Source organism: Hemiscyllium ocellatum, chromosome 48, assembly GCF_020745735.1.
Source record: "Hemiscyllium ocellatum isolate sHemOce1 chromosome 48, sHemOce1.pat.X.cur, whole genome shotgun sequence".
Lineage (NCBI taxonomy): Eukaryota > Metazoa > Chordata > Chondrichthyes > Orectolobiformes > Hemiscylliidae > Hemiscyllium > Hemiscyllium ocellatum.
Genome location: NC_083448.1, coordinates 4483835 through 4501890, shown reverse-complemented (window position 1 = coordinate 4501890; position 18056 = coordinate 4483835). Strand labels below are relative to the sequence as shown.

At 56.2% G+C, this 18056-nt stretch overlaps 1 protein-coding gene across 1 annotated transcript in view; it reads left to right on the top strand.

The window, feature by feature from the left end:
* Window positions 1–2226: 2226 nt before the first annotated feature.
* usp39 (ubiquitin specific peptidase 39) overlaps window positions 2227–18056 on the top strand; it is a 37868-nt gene continuing 22038 nt past the window's right edge. The window contains exons 1-6 of the mRNA XM_060856734.1: window positions 2227–2299; window positions 4993–5074; window positions 9777–9871; window positions 14332–14468; window positions 14835–14987; window positions 15147–15372. Of these exons, the coding sequence (XP_060712717.1) occupies window positions 2245–2299; window positions 4993–5074; window positions 9777–9871; window positions 14332–14468; window positions 14835–14987; window positions 15147–15372 (748 nt within the window). The 5' untranslated portion in view covers window positions 2227–2244. The remainder of the gene's footprint in view (window positions 2300–4992; window positions 5075–9776; window positions 9872–14331; window positions 14469–14834; window positions 14988–15146; window positions 15373–18056) is intronic.

Below are 18056 nucleotides of genomic sequence, written 5' to 3'. Positions count from 1 at the left end.
GCAGGTTAGGGTGGATTGGCCATGCTAAATTACCCATAGTGCTCAGTGATGTACAGGTTAGGGTGAATTGGCCATGCTAAATTACCCATAGTGCTCAGGGATGTGCAGGTTTGGGTGGATTGGCCATGCTAAATTACCCATAGTGCTCAGGGCTGTGCAGGTTAGGGTGGATTGGCCGTGCTAAATTACCCATAGTGCTCAGGGCTGTGCAGGTTAGGGTGGATTGGCCATGCTAAATTGCCTGTAGTGTTATGTGGATTAGTCAGGGGGTAAATATAGGGGGTGGGTTTCTCTTCGGAGGGTCGGTGTGGACTTGTTGGGCCGAAGGGCCTGTTTCCACACTGTCGGGAATCTAATCTAATCTTAACTATTCAAAACTGCACCAGTTTGTGGTGACAGTTGAACCACTCCCAGGACAGTACTGTTGACAACTGATACCAACATGGTCATTCTAAAAGATGCTGCCTGACCTGTTGCGCTTTCCCAGCAACACATTTTCAGCTCATTAGGTTTTCTCCCAACCACCCCAGCAGCAGAGTCTCAGCATTTTGTTTTAACTAGTAATGCTTTAATTTCACTCAAAAGCTTTTGGAGAATGTGACCTAAAGGGAGGCGATTGGGGGGGGTGATATTTTTCCACAATTTTTTGATCTACTTTAGACTTGGGTGAATATATATTTAAAGAGGTTTTTGGGGGGTGGGCAGTATTTTCTTTTCAATTGATTACTTAAACCGATTGGCATGATGTGGAGGAGCCAGTGTCGGACTGGGGTGCACAAAGTTAAAACTCACAAAACACCAGGTTATAGTCCAGCAGGTTTATTTGGAAGCACTGTCTTTCGGAGCGTTGCTCCTTCATCAGGGCTTCCAATTAAACCCTGTTGGACCATAATCCTGGTGTGGTGTGATTTTTTTTTACTTCAACCGATGGAAAGGAGAGATGAGCTGTGGAAGTTGGGGGGGGGGGGAGATGAGCTGTGGAAGTTGGGGGGGGGGGGATGAGCTGTGGAAGTTGGGGGGGGGGATGAGCTGTGGAAGTTGGGGGGGGGGATGAGCTGTGGAAGTTGGGGGGGGATGAGCTGTGGAAGTTGGGGGGGGGGATGAGCTGTGGAAGTTGGGGGGTGAGCTGTGGAAGTTGGGGGGGTGAGCTGTGGAAGTTGAGGGGGTGAGCTGTGGAAGTTGGGGGGGTGAGCTGGGGAAGTTGGGGGGGGATGAGCTGTGGAAGTTGGGGGGGGATGAGCTGTGGAAGTTGGGGGGTGAGCTGTGGAAGTTGGGGGGGGTGAGCTGTGGAAGTTGAGGGGGTGAGCTGTGGAAGTTGGGGGGGTGAGCTGTGGAAGTTGAGGGGGTGAGCTGTGGAAGTTGGGGGGGTGAGCTGGGGAAGTTGGGGGGGGATGAGCTGTGGAAGTTGGGGGGGGATGAGCTGTGGAAGTTGGGGGGTGAGCTGTGGAAGTTGGGGGGGGTGAGCTGTGGAAGTTGGGGGGGGATGAGCTGTGGAAGTTGGGGGGTGAGCTGTGGAAGTTGGGGGGGGTGAGCTGTGGAAGTTGAGGGGGTGAGCTGTGGAAGTTGGGGGGGGTGAGCTGGGGAAGTTGGGGGGGTGAGCTGTGGAAGTTGGGGGGGTGAGCTGGGGAAGTTGGGGGGGTGAGCTGGGGAAGTTGGGGGTGGGGGGTGAGCTGGGGAAGTTGGGGGGTGGGGGGTGAGCTGGGGAAGTTGGGGGGAGGGGGGAATGAGCTGGGGAAGTTGGGGGGAGGGGGGAATGAGCTGGGGGAAGTGGGGGGGAGGTGAGCTGGGGTAGTGGGGGGGAATGAGCTGGGGTAGTGGGGGGGGAATGAGCTGGGGTAGTGGGGGGGTGAGCTGGGAGTAGTGGGGGGGATGAGCTGGGGGTAGTGGGGGGAATGAGCTGGGGGTAGTGGGGGGATGAGCTGGGGTAGTGGGGGGGGATGAGCTGGGGGTAGTGGGGGGGATGAGCTGGGGTAGTGGGGGGAATGAGCTGGGGTAGTTGCGGGGATGAGGTGGGGTAGTGGGGGGGATGAGCTGGGGGTAGTGGGGGGGGATGAGCTGGGGGTAGTGGGGGGAATGAGCTGGGGTAGTTGGGGGGATGAGGTGGGGTAGTGGGGGGGGTGAGCTGGGGTAGTTGGGGGGATGAGGTGGGGGGAGGAGCTGTGAGGCTGGGCTGGTGGTGTGCTGTGGGTAACTCCGGGGAAGCGGCTGGTCGGCCATCCTGCGGGAGGTGGGAGACGGTTGGTGATGGCGGCGGTGAAGCTGGAGGCGGAGAGCGGGGACGAGGGGGACTGGGAGCCAGGTACCCCCGGGGGGGAGGGAGGGGTGGCGGGGTGCTGGTATGGGGGGGGTGAGAGAAGAGAAAGGGCCGTGCATTCCTTGTAGCGCACCCCCCAACACAACTTCCAGAAAGTTCCTCTGATCCGGGGGGGGGAAGCTCTGAAGGGTTTGTTGGCACAGCTCATGGTGCCCCCCCATTGGCTGAGCAGGGTTTGTTGGCACAGCTCCTGGTGCCCCCCCATTGGCTGGGCAGGGTTTGTTGGCACAGCTCATGGTGCCCCCCATTGGCTGAGCAGGGTTTGTTGGCACAGCTCATGGTGCCCCCCCATTGGCTGGGCAGGGTTTGTTGGCACAGCTCCTGGTGCCCCCCATTGGCTGGGCAGGGTTTGTTGGCACAGCTCATGGTGCCCCCCCATTGGCTGGGCAGGGTTTGTTGGCACAGCTCATGGTGCCCCCCCCATTGGCTGAGCAGGGTTTGTTGGCACAGCTCCTGGTGCCCCCCCATTGGCTGAGCAGGGTTTGTTGGCACAGCTCATGGTGCCCCCCCCATTGGCTGAGCAGGGTTCGTTGGCACAGCTCATGGTGCCCCCCTCCCACCCCTTCCAGCTTGGCAGGGTTTGTTGGTACAGCTTGCGGTGCCCTCCCCAACTCAGGGAGTTTTTTTTGGCAGAGTTTGCGATGCCTTCCTGACTCAGGAAGTGTAGATAGTGCAGCTTTCAGTGTCATCCAGCTCATGGAGAGTTTTAGGGACACGTGAAGGGGTTTTGACACAGGTTGCCATGCCATCTCGCATGGGAAGAGTTGTTAGCACCGGTTGCAGTGCCAACTGGCTTGTGAGAGATTGTTGGCACGGGTCGCAGTGCCACCTAGCTTGGGGGAAGGTTGTAGGCACCGTTCACGCTGTTGTCCAGCTCAGGGAGGGTTGTTGGCACATGTCCGGACGCCACCTGGTTCGTGAAGGGTGGTTGGCACACATTGCAATGCCACCTGACTTGGTGGGGCAGTGCAGTTGATGTATTTGCAGTGCCATGGTGCCACCTGGCACAGTCGGTGGGGGTGGGGGAAGGGGAAGGGGGTAGAGGTTGTATCAGGCTGTTGGCTTGCAGAGAGTGACTAGTGGTACATTCGGAGTGAGACCTAGCTTGGCTTCATTAGTCAAGTTTGAGTGATATTCAGTTCGGGGCAGCAGCGTACGCTGTGTACTCCCGTTATTTGGTGTACCGTTGCTTGGTGCACTTTGAGCTGTATATCAGATTAGATTTTCTACAGTACCGAAACTGACCCTCCGCAGAGTAACCCACTCATTCCCCTACCCTATATTTACCCCTGACTAATGCACTCCAGCCAATTCGCCTGGCTTGCACAGTCTTCGGACTGTGGGAGGAAACCGGAGCACCCGGAGGAAACCCACGCAGACACGGGGGGGAGAACATGCAAACTCCCACACAGACAGTCGCCCGAGGCTGGAATCGAACCTGGGTCCCTGGCGCTGTGAGGCAGCGGTGCCAGCCATGTCTTGCCTTCTTACCACACGCTGATCATCATTACCCAAATGGCTACCCTGCTTGTCACCTTCCCCCATGACCCCTGTGAACTGTACATAACACTGGTCCCTGTATGGATCAGGTGAAGACCTTCCCATCATACAGCTGTCACTTTCCCACTGTGAATGTGACCCATTAACCTGCTTCTCCTAACGTAGATGTTGAAGCCACACGTTTACCACACTAATCTTAATCCTGTGCCAATTTGCTCATGGCTCAGGTAACCTCGACTTAACACTTTTGAGGTTCGAGTCCTTAGCTGGTTGTCGTCCCCTTCCCTAGTCACGCGTCTGTCTTGTTACCCGTGTGAGTCCCACCAACTGGATCCCTGTTCCTACCATTACAAATTCCTCTCCAGCTCTGAGCAGACGTCCTGATCCCGGCAGTAGGCAATACAGTGGAGTCTTCTGGACTCGAATTGCAGGCTACCCTGACTGTACTGCCCCAGCCTTCCTGTATCCGTCCGGCAGACTTGAATGGCTCCCTGTACCACAATGCCACCCTCCTTGACCACCTTCTCTGCTCACGTTCTTCCGGTTTTGTTAAATCCGGTGAGTCAACCCCCACGGGGTTATGGCTGCCTCCGGTAAGGAACGTACACCAGCCCTGCTGTATTCTGTAGCTCGGTCTCCAGCTCACCGACTCGAAGCTGAAAATCCTCGGGCTGCAGTGACTGATCGTACTGGCATCAACCACCTTCTGCCGTCGTGATTAACCACTAATGATTTAATTTTTACAATTAATAAAACCTGCTATTAACGATAGACAAGTTGGGTCGGAGACAAGTGACCCACGTTTCAGAACCTATTTTCCTCCTTGCGCCTACTGGACACTCGGTCCACGTCTCGTTCAGGCCCGGTCTGCTCCCTGCACATCCCTTAACCTGCCCCCCCCCCCCAAGTGAGCGAATCACTTACTTTTGACCCTTCAAGTTGTTCTGAAAGTTGCCGACGTGGGCAGGAAGCAGACTCGTCGAGTTGAACGGCCTACTCCTCCTCTCTGATCCCGCGGCATCGTTCAGTGGGTCTGCCACAGATCAGCTCACCTCGCTGTCCCTCGTGCTAATTGCCCGCCCCGTTAGACTTTCGCTCGATTTAGCAATGGGCTGCAAGACAGCGTCGCAAGGAGGTGAAGATTAACAGTGTCCGTTCTTTGCTTTTCTGTGTTGTAGCCTCCAAGATCGCGAGGTTACACCCTCAGGAGGAGGAGGATGACCGAAGCAGGCATTGTCCCTACCTGGACACTATCAATCGGTAAGCATTGGCTGTGCTTTAATGTGTCTTGTATAAAACAGAGCGCGTTCTTCCCAACTGGAAGATTAAATACGCTGGGCCGTAAGGATGCACATCTCTTTCCTCTCTTGATTTGATTGAGCTGGATGAAAAATCACGCCGTCGTCCGGACTGGCGGTGCTCCCCATCTGTCAGTAGGTGCAGGCCAGTCTGCTCAGAGGATCAGACCCAGACAGTGTCGGGTATGCACCCCCTTGAGCATGTTCTGCTCCTCGGTGCAGGTGGACTGTCTGTGTTCTGGGCCGAGAGTGTGATGTCGGATAAGCCCAGCAGGTCAGGTAGCATCCAGGGAGCAGGAGAATCGACGTTTCGGGCATTGGCCCTTCATCAGGAATGAGGCTTGTAGCCCAAGGGGGCTGAGAGCTAAATGGGAGGAGGGATAGGATTTGGGGAAAGGTGGCTGAGAGTCCAATAGGTGGATAAATGTGAAGGGTGAAAGGTATAGGTCAGAGAGGAGGATGGAGCGAATAGGTGGGAAGGAAGGTGGACAGGCGGGACAGGTCAAGAGGGTGGCGCCGAGTTGGAAGGTTGGATCGGGGGTAAGGTGGGGGAAAAGGAATTGAAGAAGCTGGTAAAGTCCACATTGACCCCATGTGGTTGGAGGGTCCCAAGGCGGATGATGATGAGGCGTTCTTCCTCCAGGTGGCAAGGATTTGGCGCTGGGGCGGGGCAATAAGGGTCAGGCCATAAGGGTCTGGGTGGTAAGGGTCGGGCCGTAAGGGTCTGGGTGGTAAGGGTCGGGCCGTAAGGGTCTGGGCGATGGGGCGGGTGGTAAGGGTCTGGACGATGGGGCGGGTGGTAAGGGTCTGGGCGATGGGGCGGGCGGTAAGGGTCCGGGCGATGGGGCGGGCGGTAAGGGTCCGGGCGATGGGGCGGGCGGTAAGGGTCCGGGCGATGGGGCGGGCGGTAAGGGTCCGGGCGATGGGGCGGGCGGTAAGGGTCCGGGCGATGGGGCGGGCGGTAAGGGTCGGGGCGATGGGACGGGCGGTAAGGGTCCGGGCGATGGGGCGGGCGGTAAGGGTCCGGGCGATGGGGCGGGCGGTAAGGGTCCGGGCGATGGGTCGGGCGGTAAGGGTCCGGGCGATGGGGCGGGCGGTAAGGGTCCGGGCGATGGGTCGGGCGGTAAGGGTCCGGGCGATGGGTCGGGCGGTAAGGGTCCGGGCGATGGGACGGGCGGTAAGGGTCCGGGCGATGGGACGGGCGGTAAGGGTCCGGGCGATGGGGCGGGCGGTAAGGGTCCGGGCGATGGGACGGGCGGTAAGGGTCCGGGCGATGGGGCAGGCGGTAAGGGTCCGGGCGATGGGACGGGCGGTAAGGGTCTGGGCGGTAAGGGTCCGGGCGATGGGGCGGGCGGTAAGGGTCCGGGCGATGGGGCGGGCGGTAAGGGTCGGGGCGATGAGGCGGGCGGTAAGGGTCCGGGCGATGGGACGGGCGGTAAGGGTCCGGGCGATGGGGCAGGCGGTAAGGGTCCGGGCGATGGGACGGGCGGTAAGGGTCTGGGCGGTAAGGGTCCGGGCGATGGGGCGGGCGGTAAGGGTCCGGGCGATGGGGCGGGCGGTAAGGGTTGGGGCGATGAGGCGGGCGGTAAGGGTCCGGGCGATGGGACGGGCGGTAAGGGTCCGGGCGATGGGGCAGGCGGTAAGGGTCCGGGCGATGGGACGGGCGGTAAGGGTCTGGGCGGTAAGGGTCCGGGCGATGGGGCGGGCGGTAAGGGTCCGGGCGATGGGGCGGGCGGTAAGGGTCCGGGCGATGGGGCGGGCGGTAAGGGTTGGGGCGATGAGGCGGGCGGTAAGGGTCCGGGCGATGGGGCGGGCGGTAAGGGTCCGGGCGATGGGGCGGGCGGTAAGGGTCCAGGCGGTAAGGGTCCGGGCGATGGGGCGGGCGGTAAGGGTCCGGGCGATGGGGCGGGCGGTAAGGGTCCGGGCGATGGGGCGGGCGGTAAGGGTCAGGGCGATGGGGCGGGCGGTAAGGGTCAGGGCGATGGGGCGGGCGGTAAGGGTCCGGGCGATGGGGCGGGCGGTAAGGGTCCGGGCGGTAAGGGTCTGGGCGATGGGGCGGGCGGTAAGGGTCCGGGCGATGGGGCGGGCGGTAAGGGTCCGGGCGGTAAGGGTCCGGGCGATGGGGCGGGCGGTAAGGGTCTGGGCGATGGGGCGGGCGGTAAGGGTCCGGGCGATGGGGCGGGCGGTAAGGGTCTGGGCGATGGGGCGGGCGATAAGGGTCCGGGCGATGGGGCGGGCGGTAAGGGTCCGGGCGGTAAGGGTCTGGGCGATGGGGCGGGCGGTAAGGGTCCGGGCGATGGGGCGGGCGGTAAGGGTCTGGGCGATGGGGCGGGCGGTAAGGGTCCGGGCGATGGAGCGGGCGGTAAGGGTCCGGGCGGTAAGTGTCTGGGCGATGGGGCGGGCGGTAAGGGTCCGGGCGATGGGGCGGGCGGTAAGGGTCCGGGCGGTAAGGGTCCGGGCGATGGGGCGGGCGGTAAGGGTCCAGGCGATGGGGCGGGCGGTAAGGGTCCGGGCGGTAAGGGTCCGGGCGATGGGGCGGGCGGTAAGGGTCCGGGCGATGGGTCGGGCGGTAAGGGTCTGGGCGGTAAGGGTCCGGGCGATGGGGCGGGCGGTAAGGGTCCGGGCGATGGGGCGGGCGGTAAGGGTCGGGGCGATGAGGCGGGCGGTAAGGGTCCGGGCGATGGGACGGGCGGTAAGGGTCCGGGCGATGGGGCAGGCGGTAAGGGTCCGGGCGATGGGACGGGCGGTAAGGGTCTGGGCGGTAAGGGTCCGGGCGATGGGGCGGGCGGTAAGGGTCCGGGCGATGGGGCGGGCGGTAAGGGTTGGGGCGATGAGGCGGGCGGTAAGGGTCCGGGCGATGGGACGGGCGGTAAGGGTCCGGGCGATGGGGCAGGCGGTAAGGGTCCGGGCGATGGGACGGGCGGTAAGGGTCTGGGCGGTAAGGGTCCGGGCGATGGGGCGGGCGGTAAGGGTCCGGGCGATGGGGCGGGCGGTAAGGGTCCGGGCGATGGGGCGGGCGGTAAGGGTTGGGGCGATGAGGCGGGCGGTAAGGGTCCGGGCGATGGGGCGGGCGGTAAGGGTCCGGGCGATGGGGCGGGCGGTAAGGGTCCAGGCGGTAAGGGTCCGGGCGATGGGGCGGGCGGTAAGGGTCCGGGCGATGGGGCGGGCGGTAAGGGTCCGGGCGATGGGGCGGGCGGTAAGGGTCAGGGCGATGGGGCGGGCGGTAAGGGTCAGGGCGATGGGGCGGGCGGTAAGGGTCCGGGCGATGGGGCGGGCGGTAAGGGTCCGGGCGGTAAGGGTCTGGGCGATGGGGCGGGCGGTAAGGGTCCGGGCGATGGGGCGGGCGGTAAGGGTCCGGGCGGTAAGGGTCCGGGCGATGGGGCGGGCGGTAAGGGTCTGGGCGATGGGGCGGGCGGTAAGGGTCCGGGCGATGGGGCGGGCGGTAAGGGTCTGGGCGATGGGGCGGGCGATAAGGGTCCGGGCGATGGGGCGGGCGGTAAGGGTCCGGGCGGTAAGGGTCTGGGCGATGGGGCGGGCGGTAAGGGTCCGGGCGATGGGGCGGGCGGTAAGGGTCTGGGCGATGGGGCGGGCGGTAAGGGTCCGGGCGATGGAGCGGGCGGTAAGGGTCCGGGCGGTAAGTGTCTGGGCGATGGGGCGGGCGGTAAGGGTCCGGGCGATGGGGCGGGCGGTAAGGGTCCGGGCGGTAAGGGTCCGGGCGATGGGGCGGGCGGTAAGGGTCCAGGCGATGGGGCGGGCGGTAAGGGTCCGGGCGGTAAGGGTCCGGGCGATGGGGCGGGCGGTAAGGGTCCGGGCGGTAAGGGTCCGGGCGATGGGGCGGGCGGTAAGGGTCCGGGCGATGGGGCGGGCGGTAAGGGTCTGGGCGATGGGGCGGGCGGTAAGGGTCTGGGCGATGGGGCGTGCGGTAAGGGTCAGGGCGATGGGGCGGGCGGTAAGGGTCAGGGCGATGGGGCGTGCGGTAAGGGTCTGGGCGATGGGGCGGGCGGTAAGGGTCTGGGCGATGGGGCGGGCGGTAAGGGTCCGGGCGATGGGGCGGGCGGTAAGGGTCTGGGCGATGGGGCAGGCGGTAAGGGTCCGGGCGGTAAGGGTCCGGGCGATGGGGCGGGCGGTAAGGGTCCGGGCGATGGGGCGGGCGGTAAGGGTCTGGGCGATGGGGCGGGCGGTAAGGGTCTGGGCGATGGGGCGTGCGGTAAGGGTCCGGGCGATGGGGCGTGCGGTAAGGGTCTGGGCGATGGGGCGTGCGGTAAGGGTCAGGGCGATGGGGCGTGCGGTAAGGGTCCGGGCGATGGGGCGGGCGGTAAGGGTCCGGGCGGTAAGGGTCCGGGCGATGGGGCGGGCGGTAAGGGTCCGGGCGATTGGGCGGGCGGTAAGGGTCTGGGCGATGGGGCGTGCGGTAAGGGTCTGGGCGATGGGGCGTGCGGTAAGGGTCTGGGCGATGGGGCGTGCGGTAAGGGTCTGGGCGATGGGGCGGGCGGTAAGGGTCTGGGCGATGGGGCGGGCGGTAAGGGTCAGGGCGATGTGTGTGATTCATGAGGCACTTTAGCGGATGTTAGTGAAGAGTAGTGCGATTCTATTTTGAGAAAGGCATTCAGAACCTGATGGCCTTTTCTCTCTCTCCCCCTCTCCCCCTCTCTCTGTGTAAACAGGAGTGTGTTGGATTTTGACTTTGAAAAGCTGTGCTCCGTCTCCCTTTCCCACATCAACGTGTATGCTTGCCTGGTGTGTGGCAAATACTTCCAAGGTAAGTCACCTCTGAATCTCTCTCTTGACATGCTTCTGTACATGAGCCTTCCCCATTTGGGTCAGCCACAAACCAGGCCCTCCCCAGCGCTTGCCCCCCTAAGGACATCCGGGAACGTGTTTCCGCTGCCCTTCTGCAAGTCTGTTGCTGCGATCGAATTCCGGCTGGGGCAGTCTCAATCCGGAAGGTTTCCTGACCCCCCTCCTTAGATTTGCCACCCCGCCTCATTTCCCCCATCCCACTCCGTGATGACGTTCAAATCCTGTCCTCACCCTCGGAACTATCGCAAGACGTAATCGATAAAAGAAACAGCAAACACTTCCACCGTACAGCACCTTCGATCCAAAACTAGATGCGCTCGTTCAGGACTAGCGCAAGGTGACACCTTCGGCACGTGGGGAGAATGGGCCTCTCCCTTGAAAACTGAGGGCTTTTCCCAACCAGCTCCGAACTCAGATCAGCGTTGAGATCCTGGAAATTGGGATATCTCGGGAGTCTCCCATCTATCATGGCGAGCAAAGACAATGGGATTTGTCATCATGCCACAGTGTGCCAGCTCAATCCTTTGACTGACCCAGGGTTTAGGACAGGGGTTGGGGAACCTGCAGCCTTAAGGTCGCATGCAGCCTACTCAGCCATTGTGCGTGGCACAGTGGTTGGCACTGCTGCGTCATAGCGCTAGGGACCCGGGTTCAATTCCCGCCTCAGGCAACTGTCTGTGTGTGGAGTTTGCACATTCTCACTGTGTCTGTGTGGGTTTCCTCCGGGTGCTCCGGTTTCCACCCACAGTCCAAAGATGTGCAGGTTCGGTGAATTGGCCGTGCTAAATTACCCATAGTGCTCAGGGATGTGCAGGTTAGTGTGGATTGGTCATGCTAAATTACCCATAGTGCTCAGGAATGTGCAGGTTAGGGTGGATTGGCTATGCTAAATTACCCATAGTGCTCAGGGATGTGCAGGTTAGGGTGAATTGGCCATGCTAAATTACCCATAGTGCTCAGGGATGTGCAGGTTAGGGTGGATTGGCCGTGCTAAATTACCCATAGTGCTCAGGGATGTACAGGTTAGGGTGGATTGGCCGTGCTAAATTACCCATAGTGCTCAGGGATGTGCAGGTTAGGGTGAATTGGCCATGCCAAATTGCCCGTAGTGTAGGGGCAGGGGTAAATGTAGGGGAATGGGTCTGGGTGGGTTGCTCTTCGGCGGGTCGGTGTGGACTTGTTGGGCCGAAGGGCCTGTTTCCACACTGTAAGTAATCTTAAAAAAAAATTACCTTGTGTATGGCCTTTTGAATGAATCCAAATTTTGCAGAACAAACTTTTTTTTAAATTAATGTTTTATTTTGTCCTTTATTATTTTTATTTTAATCTTAAAATGAATGTATTTAAAATACCAGAGAGTAAAAGAAATACAATGAAAGATTCTCTGACTTTGCGAATCATGACATTACACTCAAGTGAGCCTTTCAACTTCCCTGAGTTGTTATCTCCAACGCTTCTAAAGAATTGATTGAGCTCTCAGAAGGTGACATTTTAAAGTCCTTATTTGACACTAAGAAAGAACCGACTGAAATATGGGAAAAAAACCAATAGCGTACCCATACCTTCGGCAACATGCACGAAAAATGCTTTCTAGCTTTTCGATCACTTATTGCTGTGAATCTACATGCTCCGACTCAACCAAAATCAAGAGGCCCTTAAGGTCACAACTGACGGACACCCATCTCGAGGATCAGCTAAAACTGCAGACCTCCACCCTGCAACCAAATGTTCAAATACTTTCCTACAAACAGCAGTCACAACCAAGTCATTAAAAGGTTAGTTAACTTTAGAATTAACATTTATAAATTTTTTTTTAGTTAGTACGTAATAGTTAGATTTTTACAAAATAATGTGAATCTTGAAGAATATATAATGGAGGTTTCTTGAATGAGGCCTGACTAGATGACAGCTAACATAATGCGGCCTTCCAACATGAAACGGTTCCCCACTGTGGGTTAAGATACAGCCAGCGTTTCAGGAGCTAACATGCTTGGTGTCTTGCAGTTTGACGTAAATGTGCGGGCATACCTTTATTGAACAGAGGACAAGTAGTTTCCTATTCTGCATTCAAACTGATCGCTCAAAGGGGTTTTGCAAGCTGCGGGCATTTTTGGAATCCAAGGGCGCCGTGTAACTAGACTAGCATGTAGTGGGATTCTGAAGTGGTCAAGTTGCATTACAGTCCAGCGAATTCTGAATGGGTCATCCAGCCTTTACAGCCCAGGGCTGAACTGTTCAGCGGCTCAGGCTCACGCTGCCTCTCTTTTGTGCAAACCAGTCATTTCCAGTTCATCCACACACACACTGTCTGTGTGGACACTTCCCTCAAATGCTTGTCCAGTTTCCTTTTGAAATCATTCATCATCTCCACTTCCACCAGTTCACTATCCAACAATACCCCTCTTTACATCAGTGTCTCTTTGTCTGTGTACCATCGGCCAATGAGAAGCGGCTTGTTCAGCCGAGGACATGGAGGTCCTGGGCTGCCTCCACCGCCGCTCCCTCACCACCCGATACCTGGAGGAAGAACGCCTCATCTTCCACCTCGAAACACTCCAACCCCAGGGCATCAATATGGACTTCACCAGTTTCCTCATTTCCCCTTCCCCCACCTCACCCCAGTTCCAACCTTCCAGCTCAGCACTCTCACCTTGACCTGTCCTACCTGCCTATCTTCCTTTCCACCTACCCGCCCCACCCTCTTCTCTGACCTATCACCTCCATCCCCACCCCCACCCACCCATAGTACTCTTTGCTACCTTCCCCACCCTCCTCCCTGACCTATCACCTCCATCCCCACCCCCATCCCCACCTACCCATTGTACTCTTTGCTAACTTGCCCCACCCTCCTTCCATTACCTATCACCTCCCTCCCCACCCCCACTCACCCATTGTACTCTTTGTTACCTTCCCCCACCCTCCTCCCCGACCTATCACCTCCATCCCCTCCCCCATTCACCTGTTGTACTCTATGCTACTTTCTCCCCACCCCCACCCCCCCCTCTCATTTATCTCTCCACCCTGCAGGCTCTCGGCCTGTATTCCTGATGGAGGGCTTTTGCCCGAAACATCGATTTTCCTGCTCCTCGGATGCTGCCTGACCTGCTGTGCTTTTCCAGCACCACTCTCAACTAGACTCTGGTTTCCAGCATCTGCAGCCACTATTTTTACCTGGCATTTCTTTGTTAACCTTATGTTTAGATCAGAGTGCTGCTGGAAAAGCTCAGCACGTCAGGCAGCATCCGAGGAGCAGGAAAGTCGACGATTCGGCCGAAAGCACTTGTTAACCTTATGCCCACCTGTCATAATCCCCGACACCGATATCAAATTTTCCCTCAAACTTTAGGAAGGAGATCCTAAATTCCCCCAAACTGACCCTGTCGTTAAAGTCTCTCATCCCTCGAATCATTCTGGGAAATCTCCTCGCAAAACGCGCCTCCTTTCTAGAGTGTGGGGACCACAACAGGACTCAGTACTGTGACCTAACCAGAGCCTTATAAATCTCTAGGCTTCAGGTCTGGACATGGTTGATACTTGAATGTTTAGATATGTTCTTCCATATTCAGCACAAAGAGGTAAGGGAGTTCCAGAGCATTTTGTTACAGAAGGGGGCGGTGAGTATTTCCACTCAGTGAATATTAGCTCTGAGTGCTTTGGGTTGTGCTCCTCCTCCTCTCATTCTGTTAAACACACCATTGTCAGGAATGTTTCACGTTCAGTTTGATTCAGATTCGAGTTTGCGTTCAGAAATCCGATTCCCAAATTCTTCTCCGTATCCTAACCTGACTCGGAAGTCCAGATCTGTGGAAACCGTGCAAAAGCAAAACGGTTTTGTTTTATGGGGCGTAGTGTTATCCGCAACTGATCAGCCTGATGTAGGGCTATGCTAATCCATTCAGAATAGTCGTGGATTCGATCCTTACCTGGTTACAGTAGGGACACTACCTGCTATGGAGGAGGGAGTTTGAATTGGACAGACATCTCCTTAGAGCAGGGCCGGGCCTCCAGTTTGGATGTTTGGACATAGAGATGGACAGCACTGAAACAGACCCTTCGGTCCAACCCGTCCATGCTGACCCAGATATCCCAACTCAATCTAGTCCCAGCACCCGGCCCATATCCCTCCAAACCCTTCCTATTCACATACCCGTCCGGAAGCCTTTTAAATGTTGCAATTGTACCAGCCTCCACCGCATCCTCTGGTCTTTGAACGTTAACCGGTTTATTCTGCATTGTTGTTGACTTGTTCAGTTATTGCCTGACGGGTAGCTTCTGAGCTCCGTGGGTGATGTTCTCCTGGGTGGTAATGGTGGAACCGCTGACCGGCAAGCGCTCGTCAGCCCCGAGGTGGAGCAGATGCCGGTGTGGGGGGGGTGGGGGGTAGCTGTCGGTTTGAGTGTGCCCGCTTTCTCCCCACAGGCCGAGGCCTGAAGTCCTACGCCAACATTCACAGTGTTCAGGTCGGGCACCACGTCTTTCTGAATCTGCACACGCTGAAGTTCTACTGCCTCCCAGACAACTATGAAATCATTGACTCCTCCCTTGAAGATATCACGGTAAGTAAGCACGTGGCACTAGTGTTCCAAGGCTTTGACATTGTTACTGCGGCCCTGACTGTTCCCTGTGCTATATTCGTGAACATCCCACCCCCATGGTACAACTGAATAACGGCTGGTCCCACATGGTATGTCAGATTTGGAGAAGCCGAACATATTATCTCTCAATGTTTAGATTACATCCCCGAGGCTCCACTGTGTGGAGATTTGGGAGGGATTGACTGGCGGGTTGTTTTCCCTTTAAAACAAATTGCCCAGTTTGTGTTTGCCCCTGGAAGTGACTATCGAGTTTTCTGGAGCGCCTTGTGGCTGACCGGGAGCATGAGAAGCAGCGAGGGGTTTGCCGTCTGTCCTTTTGTCTTTCAGTACGTACTGAAGCCAACGTTCACCAAGCAGCATATCGCGAACCTGGACAAACAGTCAAAGCTGTCGCGGGCTTACGACGGGACCACCTACCTGCCAGGAATTGTGGGACTGAACAACATCAAGGCCAATGACTACGCCAACGTGGTGCTACAGGTACGGAAATGTACAAAGGCATCCTTCAGGATGATGGGGAAGGCCTACTCTGGAAAGCCAAAGCATGATCTGAACCATTGGCAGCGGGGGGCTCCAATTTTGATCATCAGTTGGTGCTGATTTGTCTGCACCTCCGTCACTGATTTCTGCTTCTTTCAGGCTCTGTCGAATGTCCCCCCGCTGCGGAACTATTTTCTGGAGGAGGAGAACTACAGGGATATCAAGCGTCCGCCAGGGGACATCATGTTTCTGCTGGTGCAGAGATTCGGCGAGTTGATGAGGAAGCTGCGGAACCCCCGCAACTTCAAGGCTCACGTCTCTCCACATGAGATGTTACAGGCGGTGGTGCTGTGCAGCAAGAAACGGTTCCAGATCACCAAGCAAGGTGAGCCACTGAGCCCCTGGGGGCTCCCTAACCTTGACCATTTACCGGTTGGCAATTTACAGACAGGCGAAGCTTTGCGTTAATGTTGTAAAGTTGAAGGTGTGTTAGTGTACTTTTGAGAGAGTGAATATTGTCTTGCACTGAGAGCTGACAAGCGCCTAGTCTATGATTAGCTAGCAATCACAGAGTGTACTGGACAATTGAAAATATGTAGCGTTTTTGCTATGAAATGGATACCTAAGTTTTGGTTGCTGTTTTGACAACCAGTCAAATTTAGTCAATCAGTCTAAATTATGCCCCATGATACTAAAACCCATTCGAGTTGAATTTATTGTTTTTGCCAACCTCAACCCAATGAGACAATCCGATGTTTGGGGTACAAAGAAGCAGGCATTTTGAAAGTTAGACAGAGAGTAACTGCTATTCAAAGCACTCTCTATCAAAGGTATCTTTTTCGTATGAAACATCTTCGCAGTAAAAGACAGGAGATGACCCAGGGAAATCTTCAGTCACAGGAAGACAGACACCGACAACAACAGCCACTGTGTGGTTTTGAAATTAAATTGATATAATTTTAATAAGTGTTTTATTGGAACAGTATATTGTTAGAGAATTCAAGGCAGATAATAAGTAGTTAAGAGAAAGGGGGCTTAGAGTTGTAAATGGTTGTTGTTTAATGCTCACTTTTAGAGTTAAAGAATAAATTGATTTTCTTTCTTTAACTAGGACAGGATTTACATGCATTTGGAAAGGCAAGGACTGATTCTGGATAGTCAGCACAGCTTTGTGCGTGGGAAATCATGTCTCACGAACTTGATTGAGCTTTTTGAAGAAGTAACAAAGAGGATTGATGAGGGCAGAGTGGTGGATGTGATCTATATGGACTTCAGTAAGGCGTTCGACAAGGTTCCCCATGGGAGACTGGTTAGCAAGGTTAGATCTCATGGAATACAAGGAGAACTAGCCATTTGGATACGGAACTGGCTCAAAGGTAGAAGACAGAGGGTGGTGGTGGAGGGTTGTTTTTCAGACTGGAGGCCTGTGACCAGTGGAGTGCCACAAGGATCAGCGCTGGGTCCTCGACTTTTCATCATTTACATAAATGATTTGGATGCGAGCATAAGAGGTACAGTTAGTAAGTTTGCAGATGACACCAAAATTGCAGGTGTAGTGGACAGCGAAGAGGGTTACCTCAGATTACAATGGGATCTTGATCAGATGGGCCAATGGGCCAAGGAGTGGCAGATGGAGTTTAAGTTAGATAAGTGTGAGATGCTGCATTTTGGAAAGGCAAATCAGGGCAGGACTTATACACTTAATGGTAAGGTACTGGGAAGTGTTGCTGAACAAAGAGACCTTGGAGTGCGGGTTCATATTCTTGAAAGGGGGGTCGCGGGTAGATAGAGCGGTGAAAAAGGTGTTTTGATACACTTACTGTTATTGGTCACTGCACTGAGGACAGGAGTTGGGAGGTCATGTTGCAGCTGTACAGGACATTGGTTAGGCCACTGTTGGACTATTGCGTGCAATTCTGGTCTCCCTTCTAGAGGAAGGAGGTTGTTAAACTTGACAGGGTTCAGAAAAGATTGACAAGGATGTTGCCAGGGTTGGAGGGTTTGAGCTACAGGGAGAGGCTGAACAGGCCGGGGCTGTTTTCCCTGGAGCGTCGGAGGCTGAGGGGTGACCTTATAGAGGTTTATAAAATCATGAGGGGGCATGGAAAGGGTAAATAAACAAAGTCTTTTCCGTGGGGTGGGGGAGTCCAGAACTAGAGCGGCATAGGTTTAGGGTGAGAGGGGAAAGATATAAAAGCGACCTAAGGGGCAGCTTTTCCACACAGAGGGTGGTATGTGTATGGAATGAGCTGCTAGAGGAAGTGGTGGAGGCTGGTACAATGACAGCATTTACAAGGCATCCAGATGGGGACATGGATAGGAAGGGTTTAGAGGGTAAAGGGAACTAGATTAATGTAGGCTACCTGGTCGGCATGGACGAGTTGGGCCGACGGGTCTGTTTCTGAGCTGTATGAGTCAAAATGCACCGTAGATAGCTCTTTGATTTTGTTTTTGTATATTGGTTGATGCTGCTCTGCATCAGATGCATCTGCAAACAGCCGTGAGCAATCCTCCACATTCACTCTCTATTCTGTCTGATATAAAGCTCCTTGAGATATCAGTGTCCTGCTGTTTCTCCCTGTGTACACCATGCACCGTAACCGTAATATGCTGACCTCTGACCCACAGCAGCAGCCCCTTGAGGATCTGTCAGGACTGGGGTAAAAAAAGGGAGATTCGTTCATCACTGTCTAAGTCGAACATTTAGAAAATGTGAAGTCAAACAGAGATGTTCATTCCGAGTTCTGACAAAGGGTGTCCAAGGTTTTAGCTTCTCTCTCTTTGTTTGTAGTTGCTGACACGCCTACAATGTGATTCTACCCTTTTGAGGCAGCACATAGGCTCAGTAGTTAGCACTGCTGCCTCACAGCAGCAGGGATGGTTCAATTCCAGCCTCGGGTGATAGGATGGTTATGTTGGGGGGTTTTCACTTTCCAAACATCGACTGGGACTGCCATAGTGTGAAAGGTTTAGACGGAGAGGAATTTGTTAAGTGCGTACAAGACAATTTTCTGATTTCAGTATGTGGATGTACCTACTAGAGAAGGTGCAAAACTTGACCTACTCTTG